This window comes from Pteropus alecto, unplaced genomic scaffold, assembly GCF_000325575.1.
Source record: "Pteropus alecto unplaced genomic scaffold, ASM32557v1 scaffold125, whole genome shotgun sequence".
NCBI lineage: Eukaryota > Metazoa > Chordata > Mammalia > Chiroptera > Pteropodidae > Pteropus > Pteropus alecto.
The window spans coordinates 5,812,578-5,836,049 of record NW_006436888.1 but is presented as its reverse complement, the minus strand read 5'-3'; the positions used below and the strand labels follow the sequence as shown (position 1 = coordinate 5,836,049).

The 23,472-nt window shown below is 36.1% G+C and overlaps 1 protein-coding gene across 3 annotated transcripts in view; it reads left to right on the top strand.

Annotated features, from left to right (window-relative positions):
- Positions 1-23,472, top strand: part of KIF1B (kinesin family member 1B) — a 123,420-nt gene that overhangs the window by 28,183 nt on the left and 71,765 nt on the right. For 2 of the 3 annotated variants that reach the window (XM_025048568.1, XM_025048569.1), the window contains 11 exons: positions 2,901-2,977; positions 3,741-3,920; positions 6,316-6,381; positions 10,375-10,553; positions 11,128-11,239; positions 14,062-14,139; positions 14,869-14,934; positions 18,606-18,681; positions 19,309-19,387; positions 20,146-20,288; positions 21,158-21,199. In XM_025048568.1, the coding sequence (XP_024904336.1) occupies positions 2,901-2,977; positions 3,741-3,920; positions 6,316-6,381; positions 10,375-10,553; positions 11,128-11,239; positions 14,062-14,139; positions 14,869-14,934; positions 18,606-18,681; positions 19,309-19,387; positions 20,146-20,288; positions 21,158-21,199 (1,098 nt within the window). The remainder of the gene's footprint in view (positions 1-2,900; positions 2,978-3,740; positions 3,921-6,315; positions 6,382-10,374; positions 10,554-11,127; positions 11,240-14,061; positions 14,140-14,868; positions 14,935-18,605; positions 18,682-19,308; positions 19,388-20,145; positions 20,289-21,157; positions 21,200-23,472) is intronic. The other variant, XM_025048567.1, reaches the window with a different exon arrangement.

Sequence of the window (23,472 nt, the reverse complement as noted above, 5' to 3'; positions counted from 1 at the left end):
CAAAGCCTTTACACCGATGACCCATGACCCTGGAGGCATGCTGCATTTGTAACAGCTTTTACATTTTCACATTGGTGAAAATATAGTTTCTATGTCGAGCACATTCATTTCTTACTGTAATTCCACTCTTGTGTGCATGCTTTCTGAGAAGCAAACTGGAAGCCCCACGTACCGTGCTAGCTGGTCAGCTTTGCCGCAAGAACCACTGTATTAATATTGCCCCAGATTTCAATGACACTCCTTAATAGTACGATTTTCTCTAAATTCTTTCTGTGAAAGCTGATAAAACTTACTAGTATTTTATGTATATATTGCATAGCTAAGTACTGTTTTGGTTTTCCTTTCTCTGCTCCTGAAGATGGTATGGTATTTAATCAGATTAAAATGATGCGTGACATATGGAAGACGTTCATCTGAGTGCTCGTTGGGTGTAGGGCCGTATAGAGAAGACACGGAAGTGCAGCAATACCCAAGGTCACAGCAAAACCTCATCTAGGTCTCAGTTTCTCATATGATTAGAATATTAAAAGATACCAATGCGTAGGCACTAATGCTGGTTCTTTAAGTCCAGAGCCCAAACCCTTCCTATTAAATGTACTGCCTCCCTTTCCCCCCTCTTATTAATGATTAGAAACATCCTATTTTTTAGTTGGCTAAAAGAAGTGAGTTAGATCTCAGTCATTATTAATTCAAAAAGAAAAATACTTTGGCATATTTGAAAACATTAATTCATTGTCCGTGGAAATAATATCGGAGTTCATGGGCTTCTGATGAATTCAGTTGCTGTCATTAATATTTTATCCTTATTTATTTGCATAGTTATGGAGTTTTAAAATGTTTTATTAGGAAATATTTTATGAATTAAAGATAATACAATGTACATATAAACATGAAGACTCCATAACTACTGCCCAACCTAACATGTAAAAATCACCCCTCCCTTCTGAGGCTTTCTGCTTATTACATTTTCCCCTTAAACAGGTAACACAGCATGGAGTTTTGATTGTCCTAAGGTGTCTTAAGGAAATAGCTTTCATTTAAGAATTTAAAATTATTAAATATTGTGGCTAAGTTTAATCTCGTTTGACATAATTATGATGTAAATAACTTTAAAATTATTTTTTATTTCCGTACGTTAAAATAAAAAGGGTTTTGTTGTTGTCCAGAGGCAGTTATTTAAAAGACAGCTTGTTTTTGCAGCTGGAAGTTAGGAAAATTTATTAGTTTCAGAAATTTCAAAGATGGGAGAAGGGAATATTGAAGAAGAAGAAAAGGATTTCATGTGAATCAAGGAAATTACTGTTGTAGCTTTTCTTTTTCTTTACTAGGAAAAAGGGAACAAAAGGATCTGAAAACTAGCTCTTTCTTAAGTTGTTCTTGGAGGAAGTGGTACCACCAGCAAGTAGCTAAAAGACTGACTGAAACATGGCTCAGAAGTTTTATGACATACGTGTGCATATACACACATATATGTATGCATCTGCATAAAAATGCCATACTGTGTTTGCCCTGGCAGTGGCTGCCTGTAGGGAATAAGCATTTAAGTGATGGCTGTCTTGATTAAAAGTGTGGGCTTGGGTGCCAACTCTCCAGGTTCACCTCCTGGATTGCTGCTAGCTAGTTCTGTAGCTTTGGGTAAATTATTTAACCTTTGTGATGGTTTATCTGTAAAATGGGAATAATAAAACATCTGCTCTATTGAGTGGTTGGGGGATTAAGTAGGTTAGTAGACAAAGTACTTACAGCTTAGAGTAAGTGCTCCATGAAGGTTGGCTATTATTTAAATTTTACATATAGTGCCTTTTGGTTAGAAGCACTCTTCCTTGCTTGAGTTCCCATTTGTTTGTGGGAGATGTTCTTTCTAGAACCACATCTCCTTGTCACATGATTATGTGCAGTGTGAGCCCTATTAATACTCTGTCAGCATTTGAGGTTAGAACATAAGTGTGTCTCCATACCCAGTGGAATCCGGCAAGAGAGAGAACTAAGCACCTTAGCAACTGTTGCTATTTGTGTCTTGAGCAGCAGCTGCTCTGGACAGATTTATTTTTTAATCCTGATATCACTGATACCCTGGGATGTGGCCCTGCCTTAGAGAAGTGGATTGGTCGAGATGTCTGCACTTTGAGGAGATTTCATGGCCACATGTTACAAGGATTCTATTCCATGTGAAATCTGAGGAGCCAGAGCTTTGCGTGTATGAGAAAGGGAGAGCGGCTCAGCCTCAGCATTCAGCCCCGGAAGTGGAGTGGGACTGGATTAATCCCACGAGAAATCACTTTTAATATGAGCAGATACTTCATGTTTTTTAGTCAGAAAGTAATTTTACCGTTTATAACATTGCACAGAAGATTTAGTGGTCGGTGATCCTACCGTATACACATATATACATATATGTACACATATAATAATTTATGTATTAGTGAATGGGATTTCCAGTGAATGCTTCATTACCATCTGCTTTTCTGAAGTAGATAAGAGCTTTAAAAAGTTTGTTTCAAATAATAGTTAGATTAATTCAATAATTTTCTAATTTTTATTTCCGATGTGTTGAAATATTTGAAACCTGTGAGGCACCTTGAAATAGTAACACGACCCATTTCCAGACTTCGGCTGCTAACTTACCTAGGGTTCAGTCACAGGATATTTAATGAGCACCTCCCGTGCACCAGGCTCTGTTCTGAATCTTGGTGACTGACACCCAGTGAATGTTACTGCTCTGATTCAAGTTCCATATATAGATCACCTATTAAAAATGTGATTATTTTCATTTTCTGATTGCCCTATTCAGATTCAGTGGTGTGAATTTACTGATTTGGATGTTTTGAACTTGACATCATGTTGAACTAAAGATCGTGTAACTGAGTGACTTATAAAATCAAAACATTTTTATCCTCTAGGTATTGTTAACCCAAAGAACCCAAAGGAAGCTCCAAAGTCCTTCAGCTTTGACTACTCCTACTGGTCTCACACCTCGGTAAGTGGAGTCTTGGGGAAGAAGAGAACTGTGTGGGTTTTGAACATTTTAAAGGAGCCTGCAAGTCCAACAAGGAAAACAGCAATTACTGACATCTAGCAAAGTGGAGAATAGGGCCCTTCGCAGTATCTTTACTCATTATAGGACTTTGTGCTGGTTTCTCGGGATTGTTTCTAAACTAGAGTTTAGAAACTGCATCTCTTTGTTAGGCTTTTTTTGGTTCTTTTTTTCCTGTTGTGTGTTGGGTTAGGAGACGTTTTAAACTGTTGACAAAGCCTAACTGGCAAGAGAAGGGCCTGGGCAAGGGGTCAGAAACATTCTTCACTGAAAGCTGTGTTTATTGAGAAATAGCCACACTACCTGGAGCAACTTCAAAGAAGTATTTTTTATATGTGGACTTGACCTTTGATCTTTCAGTCCTATTTTCCAAGAAAATTTTCTTGGAACTCCCTATGAATGGAAGGAGTGATACTTCTAAGATTATGGAAAATGAAATGTAATCATGCTAGAGAATTTCATGTAGATAGTTTTATGTATGGCTGACCTGGATGACTCTTAATAGTGGCTGTGTGTGTGTGTGTGTGTGTGTGTGTGTGTGTGTAAAGTGAAAAAAATAAACTACATGTAAGGGGAACTTAAAGTATAGTATATTTTAGGGTACTATTCCGATTCCAAACACTTTTATTTATTACAGAAGTAATCAAATAAGCATAGGAAAGAATAGGAATAAAATGCCATTTATTTCTCTTTTCAATCTTTACAGCCAGAAGATCCCTGTTTTGCATCTCAAAACCGAGTGTACAATGATATTGGAAAGGAAATGCTCTTACATGCTTTCGAGGGATATAATGTCTGTATTTTTGCCTATGGGCAGACTGGTGCTGGGAAATCTTACACGATGATGGGTAAACAAGAAGAAAGCCAGGCTGGCATCATTCCACAGGTAAGAAACAAAAAACAACGAATAGCCTTTTCTCATCATTACTCTTACTCCTCAGTAAGAGTAGCTTCAATAGCTTTAACAACTATTTTTAATTATCAAACATTTATTCAGGGACTATCATATGCAAAGCACAAAGATAAATCACCTGTCCCTCAGGGGACTAACAGTCTAGTGGAAAATATGGACATGTATACATGTCTACCATTAAATGTGGGAAAGTTGATGTTTTGTAAAGGTTTTGCTGTATATCCAGTGTCGTGTTATTTTGTCTTTTGGACATTGTCACCAGCTTCTTCAAAAAGTGATAGTATGTGTTAACAGGCTCTGTTCTGAATCCTGGGGACCCCTGGTGAATGTTGTTGGTCTGATTGTTTTCTAAGTTCTATATGTAGATCACTTCTTTAGAATTTAATTTTTTTTTTTTTTGGATTACCATGTGGATACTTTCCTTTTATTATATTAATTTAATATTGTCACTGCAAGCTTGAACAATCTGAGATTTTTTTTTTTTTTTAAAGAGTCTAAAGGAAATTTTAATAGAAAAGGGGTAATGTTCCCCAGAGCGTGGTCTCCTCTTGGCGGCAGAGTGAGAGGAACTTGAGGTTTCTTTTTTTCAAAGCAGTTAGTCTTTTGCTCTTGTATTGTTTGGGAATGGAGAGGAGTTGTGACTTAGGTACTTAGAAAGGGTGTCTTTTATTAATGAGAGGAATGTTATTCATGTTAATAAAAGGTCCGCTTTATTAATGATATTTGGAATTAATTTTAAAGAGTTCTTTTACGATAAGCCTGATGTGACTGTATACTTTGAGAATAAAATATATAAGGGAGCAATAGCTACTTTTCTAATGGATTATTGAACTGTAATTTAAATTTAGCTTTATAATTGAAATGCTTAATTATTAATAAAGATTAGGAAATTTTCAGAAAAATGAACACACTAGTATATATTTTTTCTGTAAAAAAATACATGTCTGTATTAAGATATATATTTGAAAATTGTCCTTCTCTGTAAATAATAGTAGCGATAGTTAAAATACTAATGAAACATCTGTAGCAAGCACAGGTCCAACTGCTTTACAAATACTAGCTCATGTAGTCCTCCTAAAATTACTCGAAGGGGTAGGTGCTACTATCCTCATTTTACAGACGTGGAAACTGAGGCACAGAGAGGTCATGTCACTTGCCCAGGTAAGTGGCAGAGCCAGGATCCAAATGCAGGCAGGGTAGTTCTGGAGTCTCTGCTTTCATCACTGTGTGATACTTCTGTGGCAACAGAATCATTGTAGATTATAGCAAGTTGTACTAAATAGTCATATTAATTTATCCCATCGTCACACTTAGTTTCTTCTTCCTTTTCCTTGATCTTTTCTGGTAGAATTTTGGAATATTTTATTTTAATATAAAAGCATGACTTTTAAAAAAGATGATTATTAGAAACTGCCATTTGTAATAAATTTTTCAAAATTCTATTTCGACTCCTAGAGAATCACGAAGTTTATTTTCCGAATGTATATTGATCGCCTTAATCCTAAATGAATAACAAATGAAAATTCAGTAGATTTTTAATTCTTATTAAAATATCACATATTTTAAATAAGTTCAAGAGATAGAGTGAAATTCTATAATTTTTCTTTAGGAAAATTAATGTTTTCTGTTAGAGATGTCACTGTGGTGGTTGCCTTTCGTTGGGGTGCAGGGGTCAAGACGGGGGAAGTTTTACAGTCACAGTGATGCTCTGTACATGTATGGATGTATGCGTAAGTTTATAACGTATACAGTAACGGACGATATATGATAAAATTTATGTATTGTAAGTATTACATGTGCAAAATGTAGTTGAATAGTAGTTTTACTTCTCAGAAGCTAAGCAGGGTCAGGCCTGGTTAGTACTTAGATGGGAGACCACCTAGGAAGTCCAGGTGCTGTAGGCGTAAGAAATAAATAAAAAAATAAGAGATTGTAAGCTGACAGAGTCCTTGCAATCTGTGAGGTCAACCAGGGGTTGCTTCGCGCCCCCGCCAAAATAGTAGTTTTACTGCTAAAATAATAATACTGATAGTAGATCACAGTTACTCCAGGGTAGTATGAAGATTTGAATTCACGTAAATGTATTAATGACATAACACTGTAAGAGGCTTAATTCTTCCCCTTCCCCTAAATGTGGCTTTCTTTCTCAGAAAACATTATTGAGATGCTGTTATTGAGGGAGAATGTAGATAAGAATGAATTTAAAACTATCCGTTTATTTCATGCAAAGCATTCATCTTTGTTGTTGAAGCCATTACTATTTTGAGGAAAAGAAGAGAGAAAGGCGATCTTGCTCATTGGTCGCGCAGTCTTGAGTATTGTTTCTCTGCTTTATGCTATTCATGCCTCTCTCATTCTGCTTCTGTAGCTGTGTGAAGAACTATTTGAGAAAATCAATGACAACTGTAATGAAGACATGTCTTACTCTGTAGAGGTGAGTACAGCCAAAGGCCTCCGTACCCTGTCGCCCCAAATGTTACCTTTAACTGGCTTGAAATTATGACCGTGCTATATAGTTCACTTAGCCATTCTCCCAGTCTTTTACTTGTTTTTAGGCTATTTCTAAGTTTTGGTAATAATGAATAATGTTGCAGTTGAATCCTTATTCATAAGTCTCGCTTTACTTTCAGTTGTTTCCTTTTTATATATGTTGGTTGTCAGACAATACATTTGAATTGCCAGGTGGCCTTTTAGAAAAAAAAGCTGTACCAATTTTCAACCCCATCAGGAAGATGTAAGCACTCATTGTGCCCTTGTCAACATTTAGTATTTTTGTTTTTTAATCTTTGCCAGTTTGATGAGGGAAAATTTCTCACTCATATTTAAACTCATGTTTCTTTATTATTATAGTTAGACAGTCCTGTAAATGATACCTATGTCTGTTTACATGTTCTGATTGCAATTCATTTGTGTGAACTTTTTTCTTTTAATATTATTACAATGACTTTTGATAGGCATGAGTTTTGCAAAGACATATAATCAAATCTCTCCCCCCCTTTATAATTGCTTATAATCTTGGCAAGTTATTCTTCATCCATCATATACCTTAGTTCTTTCAAGAAGAGTTTTATAAAATTATGTATACTAGTTTATTTGATGAACTTTTCCACTTTTTGTATGTACTTTATGAAGCTATTATTTTATACCCTCCCCATTTTTAGTATTTAATTTCATCGTAACTAATATTATTAAAGTCTTCTCACCCACACATATAGGCAACTAATTTTTGATGTAGGAGCCAAAAACACAATGGAGAAAGAAAAGTCTCTTCAATAAATTCTTTTGAGAAAACCAGAAAGCCACATGCAAAAGAATGAAACCAGACTGTCGTCTGAAACCATGACACAGTATTCTGTTAACATGGGGCTTTTGTTGAGAAAGTTTGCTTAAGCTGTTTCTTAAAAACTCTAGTTTTTTTGTATTTTTTAAAAAATGTTTATGTTGTGATTATTTGTAGGACTTACACAGTTCCTAGTTGATCCACTTAAATGCTTTGGGTTTTTTTCTTTACCTATGAAGTGTCGCATACATTTATAATTTGAAAGGGGAATATGCTGCTCTAAAAATATTTTTTGTCAAAATGAATTCTCTAAATAGCTGGTCTCATCCTATAACTATTCTGTTTTGTGTCATATGACAGAATGCTTTTGAGCTTGTAGATAATGAGAAAAGAGCCGTTTCTTTCACATTAGGCAGTGTTCACAGGCGTTGGTGGCGTGCAGCGCAGGTCCCTGGTTGATGCTGTGTGTGGTCCCTTACGTTCGCGGGACCTCTCCCTCCCTTCGTGCTTCTCTCCCTCACTCTGCTCCAGCCACACTGGCTTTTTGCTGTTTCTGGAACATACCAAAGAGTGTTCCGGCTTCGGGACCTTTACATTTTATTTTTCCTTCTGAAATTTTCTTCCCTTGTATATCTTTTTGTCTGAGTTTTTCACCTCTTTCTAGTCTTTTGTTCAGATCTTACCCTCTCAAGGCTGGCCTTGAGCACCTCGTATAATACTGCAACTTGCGCTCATCTCCCTCACCCTGTTCTTTTTTTTCTCCATTGTACTTACCACATTCTAACCTATTTTATAATTTTACCTTTTTTTTTTTTTTTAAGTTGTTTGCTTTTGGTCTCCCTCGCTAGAATCATAAGCTCACTAGGACAGAGACCTTTGTTTTATTTACTGATAGTTGGCAGGTGCCTAGAAAGTGTCTGAAAATGTCCGATGCTTAATGAATTGAATTTGCCAAGTGGGGTCTGCAATGGTTGGTTCAGAAGTAAAAGAAATAGTGATGGCATTAGATGGATTTGCACATTAGAGAATAAGTAATGGAGCACATCAACTTTTACCCAGTTATTTTGGGTCCTCTTAGTCTTATACTCATGTGAAAAGGAGCAAGTTTTCCGAGAAGATGTAATATCTTCGTGAGATTCAGGATTGTATGTACAAGTTTAAGTACATGAGAATGATTAAAGTACCATCTCACTTTCTAGGATGATCCGCTTTTAGAAAGATTATTTGTTGTCCTGTTGTTTTATACTTTTTTAAAAATAAATTTATTTATTTAATTTAGTTTCAAGTATACAGTAAATTGGTTAGACGTCCACAACGTTCATAAAACGATTCCCCCAATTGCTCCCTCCTCCCTCCCCAGGCCCTCCACTTAGCCATCATATTAATGCTGACCGCATTCCCTCTGCCATGCTCCCTGTGCCCAACTATCAACTACTAATTTGTATGTACTTCTTTAACCCGTCACCCCATTCTCCCAGCCTCCCAACTCCCCTCCCCTCTGTCTGTCACCAAATTGTCCACATATTTGTGAGTCTGTTTTTGATTAGTTTGGGTTTTTTTTGTTCCTTAGATACCGCATATCAGTGAAATCATATGGTATTTATCTTTCTCTATCTGACTTATTTCACTCAGTATAATGACCTCTAGGTCTTTAGGCCCATTTCATTTTTTTTAATGGCTGAGTAATATTCCATTGTATATATGAACCATAATTTCTTTATCCAACCTAAGTGATGGGCACTTAGGTTGCTTCCATATCTTGGCTATTGTAAATTGTGCTGCCATGAATATTGGAGTGCATAGATCTTTACAAATTATTGTTTTGGTTTTCTTTGGCTAAATACCCAGAAGTGTAATTGCTGGGTCAAAAGGTATATCCCTTTTTAATTTTTTGAGGAACCTCCATACTGTTTGTTTTATTCTTGTAATGGATCAGTTACTCTATCATTCAGCATTCTCGATTTTTTTAAAAACTGATTTTGAAATGCAGTATAAAAATACAGTCAGATCTGAGATAGAATAAAAGCAAAAGACAATAGAAATGGAGATGAAGCTCCATTAGAGATCTCTGAAAATGTGTCTGTAGAAATTTAAAGTTGAAAATCACATAAGTTATATTGTATGCTTGAGTAGCTCAGTGATACAGAAGTTTCTGATTCCTGGGGAAGTGTCATAATTAGGCTGCTGTGGTGAATTAACCTCAATTTAGAGCCCTGTTTGATTAGAAATCTGATGATACACTAGGAACAGAACCATCATCCTTCAAAGTCATACTCTTGAGTGAAGCTCATTTGACTGATGTTATAATCAGCATATTGATTTGTTACTTTCCCATGAAGAATAACTGTTACTCAGACTAGACACGCACATCAGCACAACTAGTATATTATCTTCCTGTGGGCGGATTTCTGTTGGAATGCTGTTAGTTTTTTGGTGAGCATAGAATTAGAGGGAGAGGAATCAATTAGATAATGAAATGTGTAATTGCCTTAAGTGAAGAAATGATAGCCTAACACATTCATCTCCTGGATAGAAATGGTCCCAATGATGGGGTGAAAATTCCTGAAGTATATTGCCTGAGGCTTCTTCCCACAGGAGACTTGGCTGGTTCCTGCCACACGATCAGGTTCCGACCCGATCAGCCCTTACCCCTTCTGGTAGATACATTTTTTGTCCATAATCAGTCACATTGTGGTCAGTATTAGAGTCGCCAGTCTCTTTTGTCTTCCTTGCTCTGGAATGTCGATATTGTTCCTTGGTTTTAACATTAATGGAAATCTTGTCTCCAGGATTTTGGAGTAAGCTTACTGTAATCTCCAATTTTGATGACAGCACACATTTCTTAAAACTGTTGATAACTGATAAGTTGCTACTAAAAATATCTTTTCCGCTTAAGACAGGTAGTAGCCACTGTGTACTGATATAGCCTATTTACCTCCTTTTCCTTTCTGAGAAGGTCAGAAGGCTGGTTCTAACTGACTTGGTGATACCTGTGCGTACTGTCAATAGGGTAAAAGGGACTAGCACTGTGGTACTTCATGTCATAAAGGTTGCTGATCTCCCATTGTAGAGCTTTGCATAGTTTTATCTATTTAATATATAGGATGTCTTTTTCAAAGTCCTAATTCGTTAATAATTTGTTTCTAGGTGAGCTACATGGAAATTTACTGTGAAAGGGTACGCGATTTGCTGAATCCAAAAAACAAGGGTAATTTGCGCGTGCGTGAGCACCCACTTCTTGGCCCGTATGTGGAGGATCTGTCAAAGTTGGCAGTCACTTCCTACACAGACATTGCTGACCTCATGGATGCTGGGAACAAAGCCAGGTATGGTAGGAAATAGACTAATGACTGAGGTCTTTGGCACACTCTGAGGCCTTTTGTTCCCAGTGGAGAGCTGAGGCTACAGAGCTGTGGAATTTGCTGTCATCGTGGTGTCCGCAGATCCCTTTTTGGCTGTGCTGGAGAAGTGAGGGCTTCAGCATATTCGGTATCTTCTCATCAAAACAGTACACTGATCAGACACGTTAGAACTTTGGTTAAGTTTTACTATTAGGTTTTGGTTGAGTCGTGGTAAAATAAAGTGTTGTTTATCATGTGCCTTTGGACACATGAATGACAACCTAATAAAAAAGTAAAAATTAAATGCCTCGGTGGATTTTTAAAGAGACACCTAGAGTATAAAAAATGATTCTGAGGTGGTGCCCTTGGAGTTGGAGGGTAACTTGATAGACTCATAAATAAGGTGTATTAAGAGCAATTTATGTGAAAGTCTTGGAACCTGTGAATTAGGTTAAAGCTGTTGCTTGTGATCGTTATGCCTACGATGTAGATTCTGCTTTCCCTTTTAATTTTCATCTAAGAATTCTGTTGTCACGTGGTCACCTTTCTGTCTATTTAGGACAGTGGCAGCTACCAACATGAATGAAACAAGTAGCCGTTCCCACGCTGTGTTTACAATTGTTTTCACCCAGAAGAAACATGACGCCGAGACCAACCTTTCCACTGAGAAGGTAGGAGAACTTCAGTCTGTGGGCCAGAGCTGTGTGGAGTGGGGCTTTTTGGAAGTTCCTCTTGCTACCCGCTGTATTTTGTGGCAGGGAGGAGAGTGGCCCTTTTGCTTATTGGAGAGTATTTTATACCTTCTGCTTATCGTTTTTTTCCACCCTAAACTGGTTTTGAGCACAGGTTCTTAAGTGAAATTGCAAGACAGAAAATAGGGTTAAGAAAAAATCCAACACTTTGGGTCTCGAAAACTCTATGCGAGAGATGTAAACAGTTCTGTGGGGAGAAAAATCTTTTCTTCTTCTTGACTGAAACTTCTTAATTACCTTATTAGCTTCTTTGGTATGTGCATTTTATTTTTTTGAGCTCTGATAAAGTTACTGTGGGATTAAATATTTAAGCAAACGATGGAGCAGACAAGATGTGTTTTATTCTTGAAAAATGAAAAACTGCACAGCAGTTCTGATGTTCTTCAGATGCCTTTGCTTGTTAATTTCTCTTTTTTCCATAGTGGTTAAATGTGGTAGACTTTGGAATTAAATGCTTGCTTTAGGTCCTGGCTCTGCCACTTTTCAGCAGTGTTATCTTGGGCAAGTTACTTAACCTCTTTATGCGTGTTTTCTCCATCCTCATAGGATTGTTAAGTATTAATATAGGTTAAGTGCATATAATAGTGATTGGCACAGAGTAACCACTTATTAAATATTAATTTTATTGTTACTATTTTTAATAATAAATTTTTTTGAATTCTACTCTGCCTACATTCCTAAGTAGCATACAGCTAGATTTTTAAACCTAAATTAGATTTATTGTATTGGCAGTTAGAAAAAATCCTTTGCTTTATAAACCGAGTATTTTCTGATACTAATATCATTAAAAACTAGGATTACCTTTTACTTGGTGACTTATTTGTTTTTAGCTGAAAATTGCTTTAAAAAATATACTCTTCATATAGGTGATCAAAACCTTGACACCGCGTAGCCAGAGGCTATAATATTAATGCTGTAGAGTAGTCAGAATTTGTCTGAATGGCACCAAAGAACATCCTATGTGAAAGCATTTTCTTTTTCCATGATGTCAGATTTACAGAAATAGTAATGTTAATCCCATAACCATGGCCTCCTTGATATAATCCATTTTGGATAATTTTATCTAAACTTTCCTGAATTGAAGTGCAATAAACCACACATAATTAAAGTGTAAAACTGGATCACATATGTATACACCTGTGAAACGAGTACCACAATCCAGATAATGAGCATTCGTGGTACCCGGCAAAGTTGCCTCATGCCCCTTTGTCATCTGACTATATGTCTCCTTCTACCCTCATCTTCAGGCAATCCCTGGTCTGCTTTCTGTCACTAGAGATTAGTTTAATTTTCCAGAATTTTATATAAATGGAATCATAACACTGTTTTTTGCCTGGCTTCTTTCACTTAGCGTAATAATTTTGAGATTCATCTGTGTTGTTGTATCAGTAGTTCACTCATACTCATTGCTGATTAGTATTCCATTGTATAGATATATCATAGTTTGTTCATTAATTCATTTGTTGCTTGGGCATTTAAATTATGTCCAGTTTAAAAAAAAATAAATTGTGCCCAGTTGTTCGATCATTACAAATGAAGATGCTGTGAACATTTGTGTACAGTCTTTGTGTGGATATTTGTTTTTTTTTCCCTTTGGTTGATACTTAGGAGTAGGATAGTTGAGTCTTATGGTAGGTATATGTCAAGCTTCTTAAGAATCTGCCAAACTGTTTTTCAGAGTAAAACATATCATTTTACGTTCCCAACATCAGTGTTTAAGAGTTCCATTTATTGAGGTACAGTTGACATACATTATATTAGTCTCAGTTGTACAACATAATCAATATTTAGATAGTGAAATTGTCACCACAATAAACATCCTTCACTGTATGTCAGAGAATTTTTTTTCTGGTGATAAGAACTTTTAAGTTTTATTCTTAGCAAGTTTCAACTATGCAGTATAGTGTTACTAACAACCATCATCGCCATGCCGTACGTCACTCTCCCATGACTCCTTGTTTTATAACTGCAAGTTTGTTGTTTTGACGCCCTCAGCTGTTTTACTTAACCTGTCCCCCCTACACACACACACCCTGCCTCTGGCGATCACCGATGTGTTCTCTGTATCTATGAATTGTGTTTTTATTTTTAAAGATTCCACATAGAAGTGAGATCATACAGTATTTGTCTTTATCTGTCTGACTTATTTAACTTAGTATAATGCCCTTAGGGTCCATCTGTGTTGTTGCACATGGCAAAATTTCGTTCTTTTTTATGGCTGGATAATATTCCATTGTACATATATACCACATTTTTTATATCCATTCATATATCAATGGACACTTAGATTGTTTCTGTATCTTGGCTATTTTAAATGATATTGCAATGAGTATTGGTATACATATATCTTTTACAGTCAGTGTTTTTATTTTCTTTGGACAAATATCCAGAACTAAAATTGCCAGATCATATGATAGTTCTATTTTTAATTTTTTGAGGAACCTCCATTCTGTTTTCCATAGTGGCTGCAGAGTTTTCTATCTTTTTATAACATACCACTGTAAAATGTGTTTATTCTAAAATTACTTCTTTTGAACTAAGATAATTACTGTGAACTTTTGTGTGTGCTCTTTAAATTGATAAAAAGTGTATGTTGTCTTTATCTTTTGTCATATGTAAGAGCTCTAATCAATATTTTCGGTCTTCTCCATGCTTTAATCTTTTAATTTCCTACCTCTCAATGTTTTCTACTTCTATGTTGCTTACGTTTGAATTGTCCCAATGTCATTGTTCTTTACCAGGTCAGTAAGATCAGCTTGGTGGATCTAGCGGGAAGTGAACGAGCTGACTCAACTGGTGCCAAAGGGACTCGATTAAAGGTATTTATTTTACCAAACAAATGGCCTAGTCAATAATTATTAATAATTAGGTTAGCCAGCTATGGCCAGTAGGCCAAATCTGGCCCGCTGCCTGTTTTTGTTAATAAAATTTTATTGGGACGTAGCTACGTCTGTTTGTTTATGTGTTGCCTGTGGCTGCTTTCATGCTACAATGGTAGGGTTGAGAAGTTGTGCAGAGACCATATGGCCCACAAAACCTGTGCAGAAAAATTTTGCCAACTCTGATCTATAACTTCAATGAAGTGGTAAGTTATATAACATAATAATTAAGGAGGACTTTATGGTCCAGGTGAGAGTTGAATTGTGTTTTGAGGAACAGGCAGAGTTTGGCTAGATGAAAGTAAGGGACGGAAACTGGGAAGAAGATACACATGATCCACATGTGAGAACAGGCACAGACTCCTTTAGAGAGATGCTTAACGAGCAGAAATTTCATGTTGGTGAGTTGTAGGAAGAAGGCTGCATCTATAATTTTTTGGAGCACAAACATCTCAAAGATACTTTAGCACTGTGCGCTAAGCATGTGGTCCCAGCATGTTATCAGGTGGAGAGGAGGGAAATTGAGGATTAAAGGAGGTTTTTAGGATTGGTGGTCATAAATAAACAATAATGCTAGCATATGGCTAATTGTATTTTATCTATTACATATGATGTGGCAATAGTAGAAATTCTTTATCATAATCTTTTCATGTTTGAAATTGATTTCAGGAAGGAGCAAATATTAATAAGTCTCTTACAACTCTGGGCAAAGTCATTTCAGCCTTGGCAGAGGTGGTAAGTGTTATATTTCATTATAAGGGGAAATTATTAGTCTGTTTAGCAAATGTACTTGATATTTTATGATTCTTTATCAAAGCTGTCCTTTTTGGCCCTTTTGTGTAATCTTGCCTGTCTTCATTTAGAACTTGTCGATAAGATACCAGGTATAACACACTTTGTCTTTGTACTAAAAGTAGAAGATTAAGGAGAATAAAGGTAAACATAGATCTGTAAAGGCTAGAATGAAAATTATATCTTTAGAAAGACCTAAATTTTTTTGAGCCTTTTTTCATCTCTCTCTTAAAAACCACTAGTATTTATTGCATATTCTTCTCTTATACAGTTTGTTTCTAAGTAGCATGCAGTACTTTTCGGAGTATTTTGCGCAGTTTGCCTTGATAAATGCTCTTGATTTGGGGGCCAATAATGTACTTTTTAAAATAGGTTTATTCTTCCTATTTCTTGGCAGTGGAACACTAATACTGAAACAATTTTTATATAAGGGGCTTCAGTATTTGCATTGAGAGCTAAGGAAGCATGCTGTAATTTAGTTTAGCACCTCATTTAAATCCTTAAAAAAATTAAATACTTTCTTGCTTGTCTCTGAGAAGTCATATTCAATTTATGACTTAAAATTTAAATGGTATATTTTCTATTTAGAAGCTTATCCTATGTTCTCATTTTCTCTTTTAAATGCTTTCATTTGTAGGATAACTGCACCAGCAAGGTATGGTAGTCTGGTAAAAATGAACTAACTGTAGAATCAATTGTGATGATTTTAGATCCTCAGCAGAATGTATGGAGGCATAAATAGGAATGGAACCTTCCAAAAAGTTTTTATTTGTTCTCTGGCTCTGGAATTTAGAATTGCTGTGTAGGGTGACCATGAATCATGAGACTTCACAGCAAAATTAATTTAGGGAACATGATATGCTTTGGAGAAGGAATTCAGAATCATGAAATTTGAGGAAGCTTCTACATTGTGTTACCTTAAGATGTTTCTCCTAGTGATCTGTAGGAAGTGACGAAGCCTCCTATAAACTTCTCAAAGGGACTGTAAAAGAAATTTCTTAAGGATACCATTCTAAAACATAGCTAGTTGGCGTCTTGAAATTATTAATATATCTTTCTTATACCTCTTTGTATTATCTTGTTTCCGACCATGAATAGTCATAAATTATTTAAATGATTAACCAATTTTTTCTACTCTTTAATTATACATAAAGTAAAGGCTGTAGAATCAAGTTAAACTTTTATCTGCATCTAGAAAACGTGATTTGCATCCTTTTTAATCCAAATACAATAGATTTTTCTCTTCATATTTCTATACAAATACTCTAAAGTTTATTAGTATTTTCCTACATGAGTAATATTGGGGATGAGTAATATTGGGGATAGTATCTGAATTGAAATATTTTATACTCATATTTTCAAATATGTGGATTTATTCTCTTTCTACAAAAATAAATTAATAGAAAGTAATGCCCTTTTTCTGTTTTTCTCTGCTTATTGGAAAAAACTATCTTAGATTTAAAATTTTGATGTACATTCGTGAATATTCTTCAAATATCTAATCTGGGTCCTGGAACCAGAAAGACTGTTGAAACTTAAGGATCATTCCAGTTTGTCCTGTCTATTTGCTCATCAGTTAACATCCATATCAACAACAACAAAAAGTTTACAAAGTATTTATCTATATATTTCCCACACTGCTGTGTGCCACAATAATTCACAAATGACTTTTTATAATCAGTTTTGTAAAACCCAGTTTAGGACTTTGCATCTATGTCGTAACTATAACAAAAGCAAATAATTTTAGTTTTTATGTAACAAGCATAATTTTTGGTGAATTGATATGTATTCTTATTTCCACTGGGGAGATAATTCACATCTAATAGTATTTCTTTTTAGAAAGGTTGCTGCTGAGTAAAAATTTTTATGTAACTCCTGAAGCACTTATTTTAAAAAAAAGTTGTCGATGTGAGACAGATGAGATTAATCGGTATAAGAGAGCAGATAGAAAAGAAATGGCTAGAATTCTGGCATATTTTCAAATGGAAAAGATTGAAGTCCTATTTATGTGTATTTATTTAGCTACTCCTTAATTTAGTCTAATAGAAATGAAAGTAGAGCATTTTTGGCAATTGGACAGTGCTGCTTTTTATAGTATTGTTTGCAATCTTTGTTACCGGCATGCATCAAATCTTGCAGCATTTTCAGTACTAGCCATAGACAAAGGTGGGGTGTTTAGGCGCAGCAGGGAACTGGAAAAAGATAAACTGAGGTCTCAGGTCTCAAGAATTTTTTAGTGGAATGAAAATCCCACGAGGCCGTGAATGACTGAGAGAGTTTAGTCTCCTTCGAGGTCTGTGTAATTTAGAAATAGAACCTGCTATTGGAAGTGACTTCTAATATTTGGCATGTGTGTCTGTGGGTAGAGTGGAATGAAATGGGGGGGTCGTTTTCATAAGTGGAATTAAAGTGCTACTTGCCTACTTCCTTTCCTCATCAACAAACCAGAGGTCAGCTACTTAGTACTCTTTTTCTGAGTACCTGTGCTTTCACAGGCAGTACAGCGTCCTTAGTTTAATCGAACCTCACGTTATACCAGGGATGGACTCTAAAACTGCCAGTTGCTGGGGAGATATATACCATTGAATTCTGGCTTTCCCCTTGGTAGCTTCTTAACTTATCACAACACAGTCATCAGCCTGCAGATACTGGAGTAGCTGTCTGCAGAGTGTTTGTGTTAAATTTTACATACAAGGGATGTAACTTTCTCCATTTCAGCCCTGGCTTTGCATTGAAAATTATATAATTTTCTTAGACTTTTACTCTAATTCTGATGGTTAGAGTTATTTTGGGTATAATTTCCATTTCAAGAAACCAGATGTGTATTGCTTTACAAGAGTTACTAGATGTGTAACAAGTCACTTAATGATTTGTTTTGGCCAAATTCATTAACTAAACGACTTGCTCCAACACATGGAGCCTGGAATGTACAGGATTCATATTTGCCCTTCAGCAAAAGTAAAAATTATTATTTGAGGATTGGGTATTAGATGATATTAAGGAATCATTGTTATTTTTTTTTAATGTAATGATAGTCATGCACTTATGTTAAAAAAAAAAAAAAGTCCTCCGTTAGAGATATGTACCTGAACTATTTATACATAAAATGCCTTAAAACACTACCAGCTATAAAAGACATGATATGGGTAGGATATTAGTATTAGTATGTTGATGTTAAATTTCATGAATTTAGGGTCTTTGAACTGTGACTGTGTAAGAGAATGTCCTTATCTGCTGAAGTGTTTAGGAATTAAAAGGGTATGCTGTCTGCAGTTTACTCCAGGATGGTTCAGAAATAAAACATGTAGAAAAGTGTTTGAGGGATAATTGAAATATGATTGTCAAAATACCCATAATGGTTATATGATAGCTCATTTTACTATTCTCTAAACTGTCGTGTATGTAGTAATTTTTTAAAATAAAATATAAAAAGAAAAAATGACTTTGTCGCATGAGCCTCGGGTACTGTGAAGAATCGAAGCTGAGGGTGTTTAATGCCAGCGGGGATGGGGTTCTGCTGTAACTGAATTTACTTGGAAATCTTAGACTGCTTTGCATTTCAGGTGAATTTTTCTTCCTTAACAATGCTAAGACCATTTTTTTCTGTTTAACAGAGTAAGAAGAAGAAGAAAACTGATTTTATTCCCTACAGGGATTCTGTACTTACTTGGCTCCTTCGAGAAAATCTAGGTATGTTGACCACTGGTGTGTGATTATCTTTTTGATTTAAGATGGTTGCATTCACGCACCTTTGTTTAAATCAGGGTTTTCTCCCATACGTTGTTGACTTCAGGACATGAACCACACACCTGCTTCAGACTATTGCTCCTTCTTCCTCTTTGAAAACTCCATGCTCCTTTGAAGTGCACATAATTGGATGTTACCAACCCTTACTCATTTTGCTGATGTTTGAGGAGCTTCAGGTCACTGTCCTTCATTCACTGTTTCTTTAGCCCTTTTCCCTCCTTCTTGATGAGAAGAAGGGAGTGATCAACTGCATCCCACACTGCTGATAGAAAGAAGAGGCTGACAGTGGCCCGTTGGACTGTCCATTCCACTAGTGACTTGTCCGTATCACGTTGCTAAGAGCAGCTTTGGTGAAGTGGCTGAGGTCTTGATAGGAGTGGGAATAAGGAAACTGGTCACAGTAGATCCAGACACTAAGGTTTGAGTGTAACGGTACCCGGCATGGGGACATTAAAGAAATTTATTAAATTCTATTAAATCTTAGGATCTGAAGTTGTGCTGTCTGATTTAATACAGTCAATAAAATTCTTCTAAAAACGAGAATGAGATCATGATGATTCTTTTTTTTAGGTGGCAATTCTCGGACTGCCATGGTTGCTGCCCTGAGCCCAGCAGATATCAACTATGATGAAACTTTGAGCACTCTGAGGTACTCCAATTTGATCCCAATAGCTAAATGGAGCACAGTGCCACGATAAGGCATTTTGTTAGGCCATGGATGTTCTTATGCTGTATGGGTGGTCATTTATGTAAGTACTGATCCAGTCCACTCATTAGAGGGATACTGGGGAGTGGGGAAAAATTCTTATTATAATAGAATTTACCTGTTTATGTTTTCAGTTTCATTGGGAAAGGCAGGAACTTTTTCATAAGAAAGATATTAAAATTGTTCATGTGAGATTTTTGGATAGCTTTTAGATAATACCGAGTTTCCTATAGCATCCATTTCTATAAAAAGAAGTGTCCCTTCTGGTGTTTGTCGTTATAGAAATGCTTAAATCGTAAAAAGCGATATAACTATGAGTACGTGTAGCCTTTAAAAAATTAGTGACAGAATGTTTACTAATAGAATATTTCTACATATGAATTATTTTAATCCCCAAATTTCTACTCTTCTCTCATGAAAGACACTTTTGATATAACGAAAGGAACACTGTTCGGTCTGACAATCAGTTTTGAGTCCTTTCTCTGGTATTTATTTCCTTCGTGATCTTGGGTAAATCACTTCATTTGAGCCTTTTCCCTCATCTTTATGAGGGACTATAAAGCTTTATACAAATGTATTATTATTAAGGCTCCTAAAATTTGTAAATACTCAAGCTGTTTGCTTTGGGAACAATGATATGTGACTTGTGAGAAGGAGAGCATCCTAGGAATGGCCAACCTGAAGTTTCTTTTTGGATCTAGGTATGCAGATCGTGCAAAGCAGATTAAATGCAATGCTGTTATCAATGAGGACCCCAATGCCAAGCTGGTCCGTGAACTAAAGGAGGAGGTGACGCGGCTGAAGGATCTTCTTCGTGCTCAGGGCCTGGGAGACATCATCGATAGTGAGTGAATTCAGGATCAGTGTAAAACCTAATCCTTTCCTCTTCCAGGTTCTTATATTTAAACTTAGGTTTAAGGAATGTGCAGATGCTAGATGGTACAGAAAGGTTATTTTTTTTTTTCTTATTAACATAATGAAAATTATCTCAGTTTTTTTATATTGTACGTTGGCACTAGGCTATTAATTTGAACAAATGAAATTAGTTTTTCAAGAATATGCAACTACTTGTATTTTTATTAGAATTCTATTTTAGGTCACAGTGAAGTTTAGTTGGAGCATGTTAGGCTTATTCCTACTGAGAAATTAATCACTTCATAAAAATCTTACTTGAGATATTTGTTTTTGTGTTATGGGCTTTTCTGGATTAATGTAGTTGCAGTGATATATGTGTGAATGCTCCCCATCCAGCTCCCTGTAAACATAAAAGGAGAAAATATCCATTTCCTTTAAATTCAAGAATTAGACTTCCAGAGGATATTGTTTTACAATGTTGTCTTAAAAATGAATTCAGGTTTTAAACCTTAGTGATCCGCCTACATAATGTCTAATCAGAAGGTCCTCTGAGTGGGTTAACTAGATTATTCAGGTAGAATAGTATATGGCTTTATTAAATACAGCATGTTTTTATTTTTTGAGTATAAAATTAATATTATATTGTTTGGAATTCTAATAAGATTTTGAAGGCCTCTTCTGGTCTTCTAGTTTAGTTTATCTTAACTGATTAGCACTTGACTTGAGATGAATACAGTCTATAAAATGATAATATATTTCGCCTTCCCAAATGCCAAAGTACTGCTCTGTTCCCTCTCTGTGTCACTACTGAACCTGAACTTTGACCCTTCTTGTATTTTCCCTCCTGCTTACCTTCAGTTGATCCATTGATCGATGATTTCTCTGGAAGTGGAGGCAAATGTGTGTATTTTATGTATTGGTTATTTCCAGTACTCTGATTTGCTAATCTGCCTCTGCTGGATTAGCCTTAAAATGAGCTTTGCATGCCAGCAGTTCTGACAGGGAAATCCCAGACAGAGCATACTATGGGTAGATCCTATTTTTGCCCTTCTGCACTTAGTAAAGCAATCTTTGCCGAATTTGTCTGTGGCTTGAATAAAGTCAAGAGGCTTAAGAATCTATTGCTGCTTCTACTCTTCAGTTTTTTTGCTTATGTGATTAAACTGAACCCAGTCATAGTTGATAATGATAGCAATGACAGCAGCGCACATTTATTGAGTGTTTATAATGTGCCAGGCCCTGTTGTAGTAGCTTGAGTATATTGCCTCATTTAATCTTGTCAGTGACTCTGGAAAAGTTCCATTATGCCCATTTCATCAACGAGGACACTGCTTGCTACCTGAAGTGGTTAGTTGGCCAATGAGATCTCATGGTTTCCCTGTGGACAGATTGTGTAACTCAGAGCCTTGCTTTTAATCATTATTATATCTTTTTTGGCCTCTTGAGATCCTTCAGAGTCTGATAATTTAATAGAAAATTTCTTTTTAGTTAGCTATGTAATTCTGAGCTTTAGTATGTATATAATTAAAGATAGTCACTTCCATTTGGGGAAACTCTGTGATTGAGTAGCTGTATGAGTGTAGATTTGCACTCACCTGTGCTTATGCTGAGTTGGCTTCTTTCATACCTTGGGCCTCAGCTTACTTGATGGTTAGGTAAACACTTTTCACCTCCTTTTCATGAATTACAAATTGAATTTTAAAAAATTCGTCTAAAATTTGTGCTTGAAACGAGGACATTTGATGAAGGATCATTCATTATTCTCTCCATATGTATCACTAAGTTGGTGCGGAAATCGTTTCTTACCCCTTTCAGATAATTCATCAAGGAATTGTTATCTTAGACGAAATGAAGCATCTTGATTTTTAGGGGTGAAGTTTTATATTTTTACTGATTTGCTTGTTCATTTAATGAGACCTGACAGAAAATAAGGACATACATAGGCGAAACCAAATGTCGTCCTGGCTGCTGTGATGAAATTCAGCCGTGAAGACACCATAACGCTCTAATTCAGAGTGATTCTTGGACTGGAACGGCTCTGTCTGAGATTTCCAAAGCTGACCGACACTGGTGTGGGAAAGACACCGTCTTGTTCTCGCGTTTGTGCTCCAGGTGGTGCTGCTGCCAGCTAGCTTGTCGCCTCACTGTTTTCCGAACAGCTATGGCACCTCCCAAAAAGCTATGCATGACTTAAGTCTCACTTCTGTATCTGTGCAGGAAAGCGGCCCTGACTGCTGTCGAATTTCCATTTCGTCTACTCTTAATTCCTTTTAGGGTTTGCATGTGTCAGTTGGACCTTCTAACTCCATCCTTCCTATTCTTTCCCACCTTGCTGCCATCATCTAATGGCTAATTTTTTGCTCCAGTCCCCCATTTAAAACTTGCTTGTTTTCCTCTGTTCTCTATTTGCAGATGGTGGTTTTCAAACTGTCTTGAAGCAACTGCTAGTTTTAAGGGGCTTCAAGAACTGGCTCTTGAGTCTTGAGTGGACCCAGGGAGAGCTAATAGTATTTTTTTCTGACTCTTTGTATTGACTCATATCTTTTAAGGAAAGCTTAGTTTTGATAGGAATTTTAAGCAGGGCAGATTTTCTCAAATTTAAAAATGAGCTAATTTTAAAATAGTAATGTACCAATCCCTATGGTTTACTTCTGGGGTCTGTTTGAGAAGAATGACCAAGAAGAGCAAATTAGTGAATTTTTTTGTTTTTGGCTCTTTTTACCAAAACTAAAGTATGTCCTTAAAACTTGCATTTCATACTAGAAACATGGATTACCAGTGACTCACGTACACACTGTTAGGAAGAGTAAGAGCCTCACTTAAATTAGCAGATATTCATCCTTAATGTTTGTCACTCCAATAGATGAATGCAAACAACACCAAATGCATTGATTTGCTCATTTTTCTCCCTTGTTGAGGCAGGCAGTCAGCCCTGAGTTCTTAACCAGGACTTGAACAAAACTCTTATCATTTCTACGATTACCTCTTCCTTTTTAAAAAAGGTGTATTTAAAAAATTCTTCTTAGCATAGTGAAATATTGCTATACAAAGGACACTACTCAGTGCTCAGATTTTTGTTTTAACTGTAGAATTTTCGGGGAGGGAGGGATTTTTGCTAAATGCCATCAACATGGGGCCGGGCCAATATGTATTATTACTGATTTTAAGTAAGT